The sequence below is a fragment of the Micromys minutus genome (assembly GCF_963924665.1).
Source record: "Micromys minutus genome assembly, chromosome: 1".
NCBI classification, from domain to species: Eukaryota; Metazoa; Chordata; class Mammalia; order Rodentia; family Muridae; genus Micromys; species Micromys minutus.
Genome location: NC_137969.1, coordinates 221,040,402 through 221,057,190, shown reverse-complemented (window position 1 = coordinate 221,057,190; position 16,789 = coordinate 221,040,402). Strand labels below are relative to the sequence as shown.

The 16,789-nt window shown below is 48.1% G+C and overlaps 1 protein-coding gene and 1 long non-coding RNA gene across 2 annotated transcripts in view; one reads left to right on the top strand and one right to left on the bottom strand.

Moving 5' to 3' along the window:
- Positions 1 to 16,789, bottom strand: part of SYNE2 (spectrin repeat containing nuclear envelope protein 2) — a 259,839-nt gene that overhangs the window by 5,016 nt on the left and 238,034 nt on the right. Inside the window, exons 101-110 of the mRNA XM_080930654.1 lie at positions 12,332 to 12,519; positions 11,623 to 11,773; positions 11,161 to 11,343; positions 9,711 to 9,848; positions 8,609 to 8,803; positions 4,749 to 5,031; positions 3,207 to 3,346; positions 2,680 to 2,782; positions 1,575 to 1,783; positions 363 to 563 (exon numbers count right to left, since the gene is read on the bottom strand). Coding sequence (XP_080786780.1) covers positions 363 to 563; positions 1,575 to 1,783; positions 2,680 to 2,782; positions 3,207 to 3,346; positions 4,749 to 5,031; positions 8,609 to 8,803; positions 9,711 to 9,848; positions 11,161 to 11,343; positions 11,623 to 11,773; positions 12,332 to 12,519 — 1,791 coding nt within the window. The remainder of the gene's footprint in view (positions 1 to 362; positions 564 to 1,574; positions 1,784 to 2,679; positions 2,783 to 3,206; positions 3,347 to 4,748; positions 5,032 to 8,608; positions 8,804 to 9,710; positions 9,849 to 11,160; positions 11,344 to 11,622; positions 11,774 to 12,331; positions 12,520 to 16,789) is intronic.
- On the top strand, positions 537 to 8,594 carry LOC308431291. Its single transcript, XR_013975372.1, has 3 exons — positions 537 to 733; positions 1,668 to 1,862; positions 6,546 to 8,594. It is a non-coding gene; the product is annotated as an uncharacterized lncRNA (long non-coding RNA).

The following is a 16,789-nucleotide window of genomic DNA, read 5'->3' as shown; positions in this document are numbered from 1 at the left end:
ATATGAGGCCCAGGGTCAGGCTCGGGCCTCAGAGGGGAACTCTGCTATCCTGGAGTTTCAGGGAATTGTTCTAAGTATCAAACTGCTCCTGTATGCAGTCTACGATTCTCTCTGACAAAAGGACACAGAGAGACAGTTTCCTCAACCTGGTGGCATGCTTGCTGTGACCCTTACTCCCAGGGTGGGCATGGGCAACAGACCTGGGAATGCTAGGTAAACATGGGTCATTTTAGTGGCCCTGGGGGGAGGGGAACTTACTTCCTTCCTAACTCAAGCCAGCCTGGTGATGGTAAAAATATCTGCAGCCCCAGCACACGAGCCAGGCTGCTGCCGGGACAGGGCCCCAGGCTGAGTCAACATACCTGGCACTGCATAAGTGACTGCCGCAAGTCTCCTCTCCAGCTGTCCATCATACCCTGGACCGAGTCCCAGGACAGGCTCAGCTGGTGGAGCCTGTGTTGGAGTTCTGTGGATTCGGGACTCTGGCTCGGCAGATATTCCTTGTGGCTCACGCTGACGGAGACCATTAAGGCCTTGTAGGTATCGAAGGCTTTCAGTATCTCCTAGGGAATAGATCAGGTTAGGGCTTTGGACAACAGGGAAGAGGGGCTCATTCTGAATACCTGTAAAGGACAGACCTCCCCCACACTTCTCCAAGCAGTGGGCACCAAGACAAGCGAGAAGGCGCCTCTGAGTGGCTGGGAAGCGTCAGCTGAGGGAGCTGCCTTACAAGGTTAGTGCGCTTGGCTGGCTGGCAGGGGTGGGGAACCAGCGGCCTGCCTCTGACGGGCTTGACCAGAGGCATGGAGAGACCCTGCTGACCTCCACAGTCCCTTCTCTGTCACTAGCCTAGGGACAGTCCTAGGTAAGACTAAATGTCTTCCAGACAGAGACCATGTAGCTAGCTACTTTGCTCTTGCCCCTAGGGACGCCAGAAACAGCACTCTTGTAGAAATGGTAACCTCCATATCCGAAATAGGAAAGCACAGGGGCGAAAAGACACTGCACACCCTCAAGACTCCTGTCTCGAGTTTCAGGACCTCAGACTTATCTGCTCCGGGCACCCCCAAAATGCAGGGCTCAAGCTGCCCCTCCCCTGCACCTGGGCTGGTGCTCCTGAGCCCGAGGGCCGATCGTATGAGTAATAACTCTTTAACTGTATCACAGCATAGCCACAGTGCTGGGGCCAAGGATTCCTCAGCCAGGGAGCGGATCCTCCCAGTCTGAACCTTTCCCAGGAAGACTCCACTGCTAGTCTCGTGTAGAGAGCACATACAGGTCAGAAGGCTGGCTTTACGCTGCCTCGCGTGGGCTAGCTACCATCACCTAAATCTACAATCCAGATCTTTCCAGCCCTGAGGATCTGAGTCAAATCTCTGCAGGGCTCTTCTAGGTGTGGAGATTTTCCGTAGACACTCTCATATGAAAAGGGAAACCGTGTTTTGGTCCTGACTGAGGTAACCTACTAACCTCCACACACCCTTCCCGTATGCTGCCAGCCAATGCAAGCCCAGGCCTGACCTGCTTGTTCAGCAGCATGATGCTAACTCTGCTCGCCTCTCCCCTCCACTCACTTGTAGTCCCTTCACCCTGAGTGCCATTTCCTGGATATTGGAGGGAGGCTCTGCCATCTTCAGAGCTTCCAGCTCCGCTCCCGTTTTTTCAAGCCAAGCGGCGATGCTGGCGACATCGGAATCCAGCTGCCGCACGTGCACGTCCCGTTTCCACCTGAGCTTGCCGTGAAGCTCCTGCGCCTGGATCAGCTCCCACCTGTCGAAGGCACCTGGAATCCAAAGCTGCCAATTAAAGCGAGCAATAATACAAGCGGGTCTCCTCAGCTGCGAATGGTCAGCTTGCTAAAGGTGAGTCAACGGCGCTCAGAGGAGGACCAGAGCTCTCTGTTCTGGAATGTCCGAGTTCTGATCCAAGGCCCATCCCCTCCACTCCAACAAAGGCTGGAAGGAAGTAGGGACAGAGGGTGAGGAAACCCAACCTGTGCCCAGTAGGTATTGTGGCCTCCGGCTCAGTATTTTAGGCAGCGTTGCTGTTTTGGTTCACAAAGATCAGCACCATGTGAACAGCTCTACTTTGCACCTAGCTCAGCAGTGACCTTGGTAACTACTAGACCAGTCTTATGAAGACCTTGAGACAATGCGCTAATTACCATGTTCCCCATCTTACTTTTCCTTATAGTGCAAGTTATTAAAACCTGCGTTTCATTACCGGATTGTGGTGGCACACATCTTTAATCTTAGCACTAAGTGGGCAGAGGCAGGTGAATCTCTGAGTTTGAGGCCAGCCTGGTCTACAGAGCAAGTTCCAAGACAGCCAGACCTACACAGAGAAATCCTGTCTTGGAAAACAAAACATGTATTTCATCCCGTGGGGATTCTCTGTCACTCACTGTCTAAAGCACGGTTTCCAAAGGGCCAGGGACACAGCTGTGCAGGACACTTGCCTACTAAGCCTAACCCCAGCATTACAAGAAAAAAAAGTCCAATTTAAAGTGAGACGGCTGGGGACGCATTCACAAACAAATCAGCTCATTACAAACTGAGGCTGCTGTGGGCTGGGTTCAGCAGTCTTAGGAAATGACATCATTCCTTGATCCCTAGTTAACCTTCACCTAGGCCCAGACACCAAGCTCCACACCTCCTAAGGGCTGCCCGTTTTTGGTACCTGGCTGCTGTCCTGTTAAAGTGGCCAGCTGCTCGTCTTCCTGCTGGACGCTGTCCTTTGAGCCTTCTTTGCCGTCATCAGTGTCTTGATGTAACAGCTTTACCTGGAACGAGCCCATCTTTAGGTTATTTCTGTAAAATCCTAAGGAGAGCTAAAGAACACCTGGGTTCTATGAACAGTTCAGAAGTGAAGATGTGGGGCTTTTCCCACCAACATGTGACGAATGAGTGGCACGCTCATCACTGTACCTCGCAAGGTTGATAAAGAGGCAGGCTGAGGGCAGAAAGCCAGCATTAGCCAAGGAAACAGATGGGAATAGAGTAGCCTGCTTCTGTATCCTTCTTAGGGGTCTCCCCATGAACGATGCGGAAAGTCAGAGGTGACCCCCCGATCTTATGAGACAGCTTCTGTGGTACCACTTTTACACTCCTGTAGTGTTTGACAAAGTCCCCTGTCCCCTCCCCGCACCCCCCCCCCCCATCACCCTTGCATGTGCTGGGCTACATTCCCAATGGGTCAGGACTTACATAGGCTGGTTTGTAAGGTGTGCTGGCATCTTCGGGGACCGGTGCCATAGTCCTATCATCTTCCATGTGTGTGTAGTGATGCTTGGAATGGGAAGGGCTGTCGGGAACATGCCACGGGTGGCCCTCAGAAATGGATTTACCTAAAAAAAAAGCGTCACCCCGAGTTAGGGTCTACGCTCTGACCAAAGGATTTCTATTTAGTGACATAAACATGGTCACAGGTGACATGGCATCAGGTTATAATATCAAAATGAGTTCTGCAGCTTTCCTTGCAAAGCATGCAATGTTTGCAAAATGTCAGTATGTCTTGGGAGGGAATGAAATGAATCATGCAACTGAGCCACATGGCACCTTCATGAGATGGGACCACAGCGCGGAGCACAGCGGACATGATTATTGGCTGCAGGATGAGCGGTGTTGGATGGAGCTGGTGCCTGGAGTTGTGGGGATGCTAGGCAGTAAGGTTAGCTCTGGGGGCCTAAAGGATGGGAGGCCTCTGGATGGGGAGGGCAAGAGAGACCGTGAGGATGGACTTAGGGACCAAACAGCTGCTGATAACCCTCCTCTGCCACTGAAGCTAGGGACAACTGAAGAAAGGTTTCTTCTGCTGTGGCAGAGGTAGTGGTCCTTCCCAAGCCCAGCTATCCATCTTAGGAAACCACCAGAAGCAAGGAAACAGTCTGAAACCAAGCCACCATGAAGAAAGCTTGGCCCATGCCAAAGCGAAAACAACAACAAAATAACAAAGTTCCTTCTGACAACCTAGAAATGGGTGGGTGGGGGGAGGGCGTTGAGGGCACTCTGGTATGTAAGGGAGCACGCAGGTGTGAGTACAGCTGTGTAAATACACCATGACATGAGGACCGAGGCGCATGGTGTCCACAGAGGCACAGGTCAGACACGACACGGGAGCAAGGTTGAGGATGCAGTCAGTGTGTGCCATGGGATGCGGCCATGTTGAGACACATGCACAGGCAGGGGCCTACCAGAAGATGCTTTCAAAGATTTTGTGGTCATTTTAAGATAAGCCTCAGGATTTTCAGGGATTTCTACATCTGAAAAAGAATAATGTCATTGTCCTCCCTGGAGGCGCCTGCGGAGTAATGCCCAGGTAGTGATGTCGCCACAGCAGTCAGACAAGAGGGAGGAGGACGTCCATCAACTACTCCCTGTCTTCTTCAATAAAATGACTTAAAAAAAACAAGGATCCCCCAAGTCAACTCCTGTTCAACGTCGTGGTGGGTCAGCAGCACATGTGCGGAGGAGGGCCGCACTCAGTGTACTGGTAAGCTTTGATACATGCTGCAGAAACATCAATTGAGGAGGCCCCCCCTCCCAGAACAGCCCTAAAGTCAGAATGGGAATGCCATCCCACCTATAACAGAAGTAAGCTAGTTTTCAAGTGAGGCAAAAGGTGGGCAGGACCGAAGCTAGAAAGCCACCGGCCTGCACCAGCCACAAGCTGGATTCCGAATCACTGAGAACTTGCTAGAAATACAGCCAAATGGGTCAAGTTCCCAGGCCCCGGGAAGCTGCCTTTACCTGACAGTGCGCTGTAGAATGGGCCCTCCTCGTCATCTTCGTGAGAGGATGATCCCCCCACATCACCTGTGTGATCCCACTCCAGGGGGATAGAGTCCACACTGACAGGGGTCTCACAGCCAGACCGCTCGTGTCCCAGAGCCGGGGGTACAAGGTGACACAGTGACTGGGGAGATGTGGGCTCCTCGCTCTCTCTCCTCTTACGCCAAGAGTCAGCCGGGGTCTCCCTTGGGTCTTCTATATCTGTCTCATTCTCAGACGCCTCCTTCTCATCGTCCAAGCCCTAAAAATGAAAGAACCCAGGCTTTAGGGCGAGCTAGCTGAGAAGGTACTTCACTTGCAAAGAGCTTTGGAAGTCTGCCTGTCTAGCAGTTCTGTAAACAGCCTGCATTGACATTTCTAGAGCACTTTTAGGAACTGAGGGGTGGGGGTGAGGAGATGGCTGGGGGTTAAGGGGTACCTCCCATACATTTGTGAGGACCTGAAGTCGAATCCTCAGAACCCAAGTGGAAACAGGGCATAGTATTCTGAGTGGCTCAAACCTCAGCCCTCCTACTAGAGGCAGGATTCCTGCACAGTGAGGGGCCAGCGAGCCTGGTATCTACAGCAGAAGTTGTACACAGCAGTGAACAAGTTGGAAGGTAAAGATCAGCAACTGCAGATGTCCTGAGAATACGTGCTCCAAGACACACTTGCTCAATCGCTAACACTCAATGTGCACGTGTGAACAGTTTGCGCAAAGAGCCAGTGAGAGACATCTCAGAAACCAAGGCAGATAGCAACTGAGGAAACACACACACACACACACACACACACACACACACACACACAGTATTTTAAAAGTTCTCAGGTTTTACTTATGTATGGTTATTCAGTTTTGAACAATCCACAGTGGAGTCTGGAATCTATATTTTTTTTAAAAAAAATAGCTTTTATTTTTAGCAGAATATAAAAATAAAAAAATAAGAGGAAAGCCGAGCATCTAGGCTAAGTTTATCTAGACAGAAAGGAAGCAATGGCCAAAGTGTCATTATGGCTGACAGAAATACATCTTCAAGAATCATATCCTCTAGTTTGTGTGTGTGTGTGTGTGTGTGTGTGTGTGTGTACATCTGTGTGCAGGTGTGTGAGGAGTCTGCTGGTTGGCAGTAGGTATTGTGATAGTTAATTTTGGTTCTGGACTTGGTGAGATTTAGAACCACCATGGAATCACTTCGCTGGGCACACTAGGGAGGGAGTTTGTGGACCAGGGTAATAGAGGTGGAAGACCTACACTAAATGTGGGTGGATATGGGTCCAGGGGTCCCAGATAAAATGGGAAGAAGTGAGCCAAGGGCCAGCATTTATCACTTTCTGCTTCCTGACCCGATGCAAGGTGACCAGCTGCCTCAAGTTCCGTGCCTCCTGTCTCTCCCATGAGGAGCTGTTCCCTTGTGAGCTAAAATAAACCTTTTCCCTGAAGTTGTTTTTGTCAGGTATTTTGTGTCTGCAGCAAGCCAAGTTAATTAATACAGGTGTCTTTCTCATTCCCATTCCGTTTCTCCAAGTGAACCTAGGGCTGACGGATTCAGCTCGACTAGCTGGCTAGGAAGCTCCAGGATCCTCCTGTCTTCTCCAGAACAGGGGAATGGGTGCCAAATGCTGTATCGAGCTTTTCAGGTGGGTCTAGGGATCCAAACTCAGGTCCTCATGCTCGATACAGCCAGCACTTTACTAACAGCCGCCTCCACATTCTTCTTAAGTTTCCTAATTTCTCATGCCGCATCTCTCTTCAGCTCATGTTATCACGTTTTACAGAGAAAAACGACCGTGAGCAAATACATTTGAAAATGAGGACCTTTTAGAGACTTTCTGAGGCTCCACTGATGGAAAAAGCAACTTCATTTAAAACTGGCCAAGATGGACCACACAGAAAAGAAGCCATCCAACCGATCATGGTGACCAAGGAGTAACTGCTCCGGCCCGGAAGACGGGACAGTGAGTGAGGACCTCGGCTCTCTGTGAATTCCCCAAACCACCTTGAGTTCAGGGAAACGGCAGGAAACAGCAAGGCCCCTTTGGAGAGCTGACACATTTAAGGAAAGATCAGCACCAGACAGCTAAGACATTGAAACCTTCTAGTCATGAGGGGAGAGGACAAATTCTATCCCCAAGCAGCTATATAATGTATATGATCCAAACCAGAACGTTCTCCGTGAGTTCCAGGGCCCACTGATGCTGACCAGGAAAACCCTGTCCTAAGGACTATGCAGGCAGGGAGAAGAACACAACTCCTGGGCACCATCCTTCCCACTGCTAAGCAACGGTAGCTCTAAGTCAGTAAGAGTGAAAATAAAAGAATCCCCTGCCCCCACTTCCATTTTTCTACTGTTTACTGTTGTACTACTTTTGGCGCACATTTTCCCCCAAATTAGTTTCTCAATCAATCACCATCTTGAAGAAGAACATTCTAGAGTGCTATCATTAAAAACAGCTCTGAAAAGCTCTGCCGCTGTTATGTATCCTAAACCATGTACTTCACCTTCAGAGGTACGAAGCCACGCTGCTCTACACCCTAACCGTAACACGAGCACATACGCCTTAGAAGCATTACCACTCTTCCAGCAGAGGACCCGGCTGTGCACGCTTTGGGTTTGCTTTTCATTAGCCACACAGTTCAAAATTAAATAATCCACTTTCTTCGTGAACAGTTAGAAACTGTTATACACTACAGAAAGAAGGAAGAGAGAAATGCAAAGGAAAAAAAAAAATCTCCCTGGGGGCTGGAGAGATGGCCCAGTGGTTAACAGTACCTATTGCCTTTGTAGATGACCTGACTTCAGCTCTCAAGCAGCCACACTAGGGAGGCTCACAACTGTCAGTAATTCTAGCACCAAGGGATTGACACACCTGCTGGCCTCCAGGTGTTCTCTAAAGGTTTTCTACTGAGACTGAAATCCTGCAGGGAAGCTCTTTACACAGGAAGGTACACAACTCAAAACAGCTTCAGGAAGCCCCTGAAACAGACCAGAATCACTAGGCCCCTTCCTGCCAGAGTAAGCAATAAAAGCTGAGTCTCCCCACCCCCACTTTAGATGGAAGAGAGCCAAATTGTAAAGAAGGTTCTTGAGGCCCGAGCAACTGTCTGGAAGAAACAGAAATCAGCTGCCTGGAAGAGGTTTAGACTGAAATCATCTGGAAAGGACATTTTCCAACCTGTTGAGTGGCTGTGCAGTGAGCTCCAGGTTCCTAGCTCTGTGAGATGTCACCCGTGCTAGGATGGGCTTTGTGATGCAGATGCCTTTGAGTCATTTCTGCTCTTCTATGAAACCCTTCATCTATATTCCTATAAGTAACCCCTATAAAAATCATTGGTTCACCAAGCTGGACTTTGATGGTATCTGTATTATGAGCTCCCTATGTAAGGTGAGTAGACATGCATGGCTCAGGAAAAGTTCTCTCTCTCTCTCTCTCTCTCTCTCTCTCTCTCTGTCACACACACACACACACAGAGAGAGAGACACCTGCACTCGTGCACATATACAAATAAGAACATAACTAAAAGTCAATAAAAAACTAAAAACAAACATCCTTAAAACATAACTCAGCCATTTGGTTCACACAAAGACAGCTGGGCCTTTGCTCAAACAAGACTCAGTTATCAAGCTAGCACATTTCCAAATCTGCCATGGTTGGATGGGGAGAGCTCCAGGGAGGAATGGAGCTGCTTCCCTGGACAATTAAACAGAGCCCTTCCTTTTAGCTGTCAGTAAGTCACGGGCCCAGTACTAGGTAACCTTCCCCACTCTTCAAATGTCCAGCACAATACAATCAGCAGCTGGGAGCCCTGGCCGGTGGGTTACTGGGGTGTGGGTCCTTACCGGGGTGTGGGAGGTCAGGCGGCGGTGGAAGCGGGATACTCTGCCGAACACCTCCTGACAGTAGCGGTGCAGCTCCTCCAGCTCGTCCTCAATCAGGACGGCATCCAGGGGCTCACTCTTCTGAATGAGCTGCTCCCCAAACACGATGAGCTGGTCAATCTTGTTGGTGTTCAGTGTGATTTCCTGTTGGAAGCCCTGTTTGGAAGGTGAGAGAGAGACTCTTGTGTCTAATGTTTGTTCCATATGACAGGGCAATATGGAGGTTGGAGGGTGGCATTAGATGGCATTACGGTCTTGTCCCTTTTCCCTTTCTGTTTTGCAATTGGCACAGGAGCATCTGCTTTTAAGAAATCAACGGTGGCAATCGATTTAAAATAATCCTTCATCTTTTTTCAATTAAAAATTGTGTATTTGATCGAGATGGGGTGTTCATCATTACGGGTATGGGGGAGAGCACTGATCTTGACATTTGGTGAGAACAGAATATTTCCCCAAACAAGCCACTGATAGGTATCTGCCTTTGTGGAAACAGTAACAATAACAAGCGCCTGTTGTTTTCAGAGGCAGGGGGTTTTCATTTGTTGGTGTTTTCTAATGAAGGAGAGAATGACTGAGAAGACTGCAGTGTGAGGCTGAGCACCATGGCGCACGCCTATGATCTCATCACCAGGGAGGCCAAGACGTGATGGCTGCTGGGCGTTTGAGGCCAGCCTGGACAACATAGCAAGACACCGTTTCAAAAACATCAACAAAAGACAAGCAAAACTTCCAAGCTGACTGTAAACAGACATTTATGGCAGCGAGAGCAGGAGTGTGTCTCTTCCTGGCCCCACCAGCGACACCGAACTGGCCCCGAGTGGACTTGGATACCAGAGAAATGGTAGCTTATGGAGTTTAATCTGTAACCTAAACCGAGCTTTGTCCTCGGAACGAGCTGTCTACTACAAGTGTCCCCAGGATAAGCAACACAAGTACATAGGTAAAGTGTAGCCTGTTGCCTGGAGAACACTGGAACATTCTCTGAGTGCCAGCTCAAACTGGCACTTGGCCAGCTCTCTTCTACACAGGCAGCTTTTACAGATGCTGAGGAGGCGGTACTCACGTTCAGTTGGCGCATCTTGTCCTCAGCATCACTCTCTGAGAAGTGCTCTACGTTGGTCAGCTGCAGGTCCATTTCTGTGAGCCAGACCAGAATGCTCTCCCTGGTGCCCTCAAACTCTTCCCTCTGGTTGGTGAAGTACTATGAAGGAAGGAAGACCACGCTTGCACTGCAGTTGTGTTTGGCTCAAAGGAGAGGGTGCTCAAAGCTATCAGACCGAACTATCTCTGGGGTATCCAAGAAGCCTCAGCACTGCATCTGGAGCTTGGGGTCTTGTCTTGGCTGTGTGGTACCCTGTGCCCCAAACACTCTGATCCTTGGCTTCTACCTCAAAAAAATCTGAGGGCTTGGTAATATGCAACATTTGTTGTTTAGGCCCTTTGAGGAATTTGAAATTCTGGGTTTTCTAGTCTAATTCAGTGAATCTTCTGGATGGAGCAGGCTGTGCAGGGGCCTTTCCTTTCTTATTAGTCTGTAGTGGCTTTCCCATGAATGACGGATGAGCAGCTTCAAGACAGGAAGGTGTTCATCCAGACAGGAATGGTGAAACGCCTGAAATCCTAGCAGCTAAGAGACTGAGGCAGAAGATTATGAGATCTAGGCCAGTCTGGATTACATGGTGAGTCTTGGTCTTTTAACAGACACATGGTCTTTTAAAAGGAACACATGGGGCTTAGGTGTGACGGTCCCATTTACTCTCCAGTAATTCTGAACCTGTAAAACAGACTCATCTCTCCAAGGAAAGGCCTCCCACTTTATAAGAGCCAGGCAGCTATTTCCAGCCAAATGTGGCATTCCGGGCCAAGTAAAGGTTTAGACTAGTAACAGCCAAACCAGCAAGAAATAGATTAATGCAGAGAAATTGTCTAGATTATTGGACAGCCTGCCAATGTCCTTCGAGGACGGCTAAAATAAAAACAAAGAAAAACTAAATAAAAACAATAAGTCTAGGTTCTCATCCTCCTAGACTGCTTTGAGGTTAATCAGAGTCCTCTAAACCTCACAGTTACTGTCCCAACAGCCCACGCCAACAGAGTAGGTACATTCTCTGTTTTATTCATATTTCTGATGCAGGGCTGATAAAAACAGATGGGCAAACCAAGGCTCCTGCAGTCATGCACAAGTGCCTGCCCAGGAAAGCAGTGCCCCATACTCTGCGGGCACTCCCTGTGCCCACACCCACACGATCGGGTTACGAACTTTGTAAAGAGAGACGTGTTTTGCTAACGCACATCACACTAGCAGGCTCTGCCTGAGAAGCCCTATGCAAATCCCTCTTTAAAAGTGAACACTGGCAGCCACAGACTCCTTTGTGTGGGAAGAATGCTAAGATAACTCAGGCTTTCAGTGAAATCCACCTGCTGCCCTGTTGCCAGCCCGCCACGGCAATATCACTTATCACCTCTCTCTGAACATCTACCAGCAGCACCCCGGGGGGCCACCGGCAGGTTACCCTGAGTCTCCGAAGGATGGCTGTGACCCGCTTCTGCAGATTGTCCCAACGCTGGTTGCCCTCATGCACCATCTGCTTCAGCTTGCTGGCTGTGTCCGTGCGGTTCTCTCGAGCCAGCCGCCGGTACTGTTTGTTGATGAGTTCTAGCTGGGTCAGTCTTTCATGAATCTGCCGCTGAAAGGCCTGCGGCACCAAGTGGAGGTCAGCACCAGACAGGCAAAGGGCTGGGACTCCCCACACTTTGCCAACCCCAAGTGGCTTGCTTCACATGGCTGCTGCCCAGGCAGGTCTGTGAGACTGGCAAAGCCCAGGTTGCTGGTGGACATGTTTCTGACAAATGCTGTCCTAGCAACTGGGGGCAGTGACTGTGTTGGGAGCATCTGGCCAAGCAAAGTCACGTAGCAGCTTCTGAGCTACAGCAGGCGTGGCTTGCAGTGGGAGAATGGGATGGGAAAGACTCACCTCAAACCGCTTCAGCTCCTCCTTGGCATTTGTGTACAAGACCTCGGAGGAATTTGGGCAGGCCGCTGTCCTCTCTGCAGACTTGAGCCAGTCTTCAAAGCGGGAATAGTCATCTAGAAACTTCTGCCATAGCCGCCAGGTCTCCTCGATTCTGACGGGGGGGGGGGGGGGGGAGACAGGAAATGAGCACAGCTGCCCATGTCCACTCCAGTCTCCCCATTTTGGACTTCCAGTCCCTTGATGGGGCTCATTTCCCAGACTTTGACTTGAACTGTTTAGGGAAACACCCCACCATCCTTTCCCAGGAAATGGCTAAGGTTGTTGTTGCTCTTGGCCTAAACTCAGTTCTTCTGAAGGACTCAGTCACCTCAGAAATCCTGATTCAAGGCTTGGGCGTGAGTTGGGGCCGCCTGTCCGTGGTTGCCTCCCTCACCCTACTAGGTCTTCTCTGCCAATTCTTGGCTTTTCCTTCTTTAAAGACTAGGACTCTTGTAGCCTAGGCTGGCCTTGAACTTTGCACCTCCTAAGGGCTGAGATGACAGGTACACTGTGTTGGGAGTTGAACTCAGAGCCTCACCTATGCAAGGCAAATACTCTACTGACTGAGCTACTTCTTGGTGTATTTCTAAGTGACCTGAGCAGAACACAGTTCCTATGGCTGCAGCGTGTGTGAGACGCCGGCCACGTTCAAGACCAGCTGGCTGCTTACTTCATGCGCCGCTCCATCGACATGGCACAAATGTTCCTCCAGCGCCTGTCCAGGCTCCTGGTGGTCTGCTGGATTGAGTCACACTCCGTTTCATTGGCACAGGCGTCAGAGTCGTGCAGGAGGACATCACAGATATTGAACACACTCTCCACCCCCGCACTGTGTTGTTCAATATCTCGCTGCAGATCCTAGAGTTAGAGGGTATCACAAAAGCACTTGAGATTTGTGTAGCGGAGGGTTAGCATTAAAGGATCCCCGCCCATCATCCCCTCTCCATTCCTAAGCTGGGGGGTGGGGGTGGGGGCACAGGCGTCCGGGGATTCAAGTAGACGGAGACTGTCATGTTTATGTTGCCCCGTGCTATGGACACTTGGCTGACAAACATATATTGGCAATTGTGCTGTTCTGCTAGAGTATTGAATTAGTGTGCTGGGAAGGGGGGGGTGCCCACCATACGCTGACAGATGGCACTGCTGGCTGGGATGCTACTGCCCAGCAGCTTTGGGTGTACAGAGGACTTAATCCAAAGCACCCAATTCCAGAGGTCCCCAGTAATGACTTGATTTTGGGGAGATCTTCTTTAGAAAATAGTCTTGTTTAGCAGGAAGTTTAAAGTGATAGACTTTTGACTTCTGATGGGTCACAAGACTCTCTTATCTATAAAGACTTTTATGTTGAGCCAACACACCCGTGGCAGCTGCAGGCACAGGACTGGATGGCGTCCTCATGAGCCCACCTGATGAGAATTTCATGAACCCCAGGGGGAGAATGTTGAGGCTTCTAATCCCCGAGGTACAGTTGAGGCTGTGGCTTGGGGAGTGGGGAAGGCATCTGGGGTCTTGTCCCTTGATACCAATGTCATGATACTTCCATGATAAAAATAACTAACCAAATAAATACATATAAAACGATAGTGAATGGCCACAGGAAAAAGATGGACCGTCGGATTGTTCTCCTCTCATTTATGTAGCCCAGGAAGATTGCCTTGAACTTCGGACCCGTCTACCTCTCAGAAGGATCCTCCCTGCCTTGGCTAAGCTCTAGAATGACAGACATGTGCCAACATACCCAGTTTGGAAATTTTCTTTAAAAATAAACATGGGTTTTTCATTATTCATTTCATTATCACCTATGTACTGTAGGTATGGGTGGGTGGGGTGGTGAGAGAGGGAGAGGGGGAGAGAGGGAGAAAGAGAGAGGGTTAAGAAGTCTTCCTTATCATCCAGATTCTGTGATAAGTGATGGGAGACTGACCCATGAGTCCTAGGATCTAAATCACACCACACCACAAAGTAGCAAAGACAAAGTTCAGTTATATTTTAATTGTTTCATTAATATGTCTTTTGTGAAAATTTACATCTTACAGGAACCACTGTTGATTATGCTAAGGCTATGTAAATCAGGCCACAGACTATTACTCTGTTAACAGTAGCCACTGTCCACAGAAAGGGTCATTCTAGGTCTCCTGCTGCCATGTGACCACTGCATGGGCCTAGTATTCTTACATCTCTTCTGATAAATGTAAGCCTGGGCATTCTGGTAGCAAAGAGAATAAATGCTTGCTCCCATTCTCAATTCTCCACCAGGCAGTTCCCGTCTCGGTCCAGAGTCAAGACAATACATATTTATATGCACAAATGCACTCCTGCTTGGCCCTGGGAGACAAGATGTGCTGGTGGAGTTCTTATGTTCTGTAGTCTGGGAGAAGACCTAACATACTACAGGGGCAGGGGTCTGGTTTTACAGCGACTGCATTTAAGTAGAATTCTATCTTTAAGGATTCTTACTGGTTCACAGGATGGTCTCTAGCTTTTCAGGAATTCACTGGCATTGATACATGTTTTCTGGCTATAAAAGCAATAAATCAGCACTCCCAAGAATCAGCGTAGGGACACCTGTAATTGAAAAATGTCCAGGAGGCCATTCGGTCCTAGTTAGCTAGGAGAGTTTGGAAGGGTGCAGAGAAATTATAGCCTACATGTAAACACAAATGTGATATACTTTAAGGATCACTTTGATGGTCTTACATCATCATTAATTTTAATATCTAATTTAAAAAATTATGTATATGGGTGTCTAAGCTACATGTACCATGTGTATGTAACTTATGTGTATCTGTCGCCTATGGTGGCCAGAAGAGGGAGGTGGATCCCTTGAACTGGAGTTATATATAGTCTCCATACACACACACACACACACACACACACACACACACACACACACACACACACACAGCAGCCACCTGGGTCCTTTGGAAGGGCAGCCAGTGAATGTTCTAAGCCACTAAGCCTTCTCTCCAGCCCATTTCTTACATCGTTAATCTGACTTGTGCTAAATAAAATAGCTAAAGAGAACAGACTATGCAGGGTAAGTGGTGGAACAGATGAGTTCTGAAATACTTTGTAAAAGACCACCTTCATTTGGGTTTTTAAAAAGGTCCAAGATTTAACAATAACATTCATCTAAAGATTCCATATCTTCTTTGAAACTCCACAGAAGAACTAAGTGATGATTTAGTATGAACTAAGTGCCTTGTACGATATAAAAGAAAGTAGACTGTATCTTAAAATATAATCCATATAAATGTTGGACCAGTGACATTTTGCTGCAAGAACAGCAACAACAACATCCTCCTCATCATCTTCATCATGATCATGTCAACAGTTCCCTCTAGGACACAAATCTGAAGTATTACACTTCAAAAACTGTCTGAACTCTGAGAAACAGCATAAAACAAAAAGCCTTTCCTCATCAGGAGGACAAAGTGATAGGACTCAGAGGATCTAACCCAGTGGTTCTCAACATTCCCAACGATGTGACCCTTTAATACAGTTCCTCATATGTGGTGACTCCCAACCATAAACTTATTTTTGTTACTATTTCAGAACTGTAATCTTGCTACTGTTATAAACTGTAATTATCTGAACCAAAATATAAGTATGTGACCTCAAAGGGGTCATGACCCACAGGTTGAGAACCACTTGCCAGATCCCTTCTTCCACCACCTCCACAAGGTTGTTACACTAAGAGGACTGAGGGACAGCAGGGACCAGAATGGCTTTAAAAGCTAAGAACTTTTGAGAAGACAGGATTAAGTGACCTTAACCTTTCAAGGTCTTGTTTTTGGGAGAGGACAAACACCATTGGGTAATTATCTATGATGGGAACATGAGCAAGGTTTTGAGAAATGGCCTATCCATACTTCCTGGGAGTAGCATTCTGTCTCCAGTGATTCAGAAGGTCTGGACTTAGTGTGACAAGCACAGAGAGACACTCTTTTTAGTAAAAACCACTAACAATTGCATCTGCAGTAGGTGGAGCAAGAGCTTTTCAGCCCTCAAGAATGTCCAGATCCTAGTCCTAGAATCAGGAGCTATGTTAGGTTCTAGGGTATGATGGTTTGAATGAGAATGGCCACCATAGGCTCATATACTTAATTAATACTTAGTCACCAGGGACTGGCACTATTTGAAAGGATTAGAAGGATTAGAAGGTGTGCCTCATTGGAGGAAGTATGTCACTGGGGGTGGGCTTTGAGATTGCAAAAGCCCATACCAGGCAGCCCAGATATATGTGTAAGTGCTCTCCCTCTCCCTCTCTCCTCTTCTCCCTCCCTCTCTCCCTCCCTCTCTCTCTGTCTCTGTCTCTGTCTCTCTCTCTCTCTCTCTCTCTCTCTCTCTCTGTGTGTGTGTGTGTGTATGAGGATATAGCTCTAAGCTACCTCTCTAGCACTATACCTTCCCATGGAGTTTCTTCATAGTAACAAAACAGTGATTAGGGTACATGGTAAAAGGAGATTGACTATATTAAAGTAGTCAATCATGTGACCTTAGAATATGAACATTCTCCTGAATATGGGTGAGGTCAATGGTCAATGTAACACCAACTTTAAAGTGGATGAGTTAGCGAAAGGACTCACCCATGGAGAAGGGTCCATGGAAGCAAATGAACTATACCCCATATCAGGGGTTCTCAACCCCTGGGTCATGACCCCTTTGCGAATCTCATATCAGATATTCACATTATGATTCATAACAGTAGCAAAATTACAGTTCTGAAGTAGCAATGAAATAGTTTTATGGTTGGAGGTCACCACAACACGAGGAGCTGTACTAAACAGTCACAGCATTAGGAAGACTGAGAACCACTGAAAAGAAGGTTGCCTTGTTAGAAGTATAAGATAACAAGTTTGTGATTTTTAAGTTGCTAAATTTGCAGAATCTCATTACAATAGGAAATTAATCTGTTAACTTCTTCATAGTGATGCTAGCTCCCTTTGTCAACTCTGCCACTGTTCCTGGTAATCATAAAGGACAAAAATTCCGTTTGTGGTGACCTTACACTCTACAAAGAGGAAGCCTTCAACCTGGCCCGATTGAAATTACATACCACTTCAGCATAGGGACAAAGAAGGCCAAGAGAGTGGCAGTTTCAGATTTTATGGCCTGAGGAGCAAAA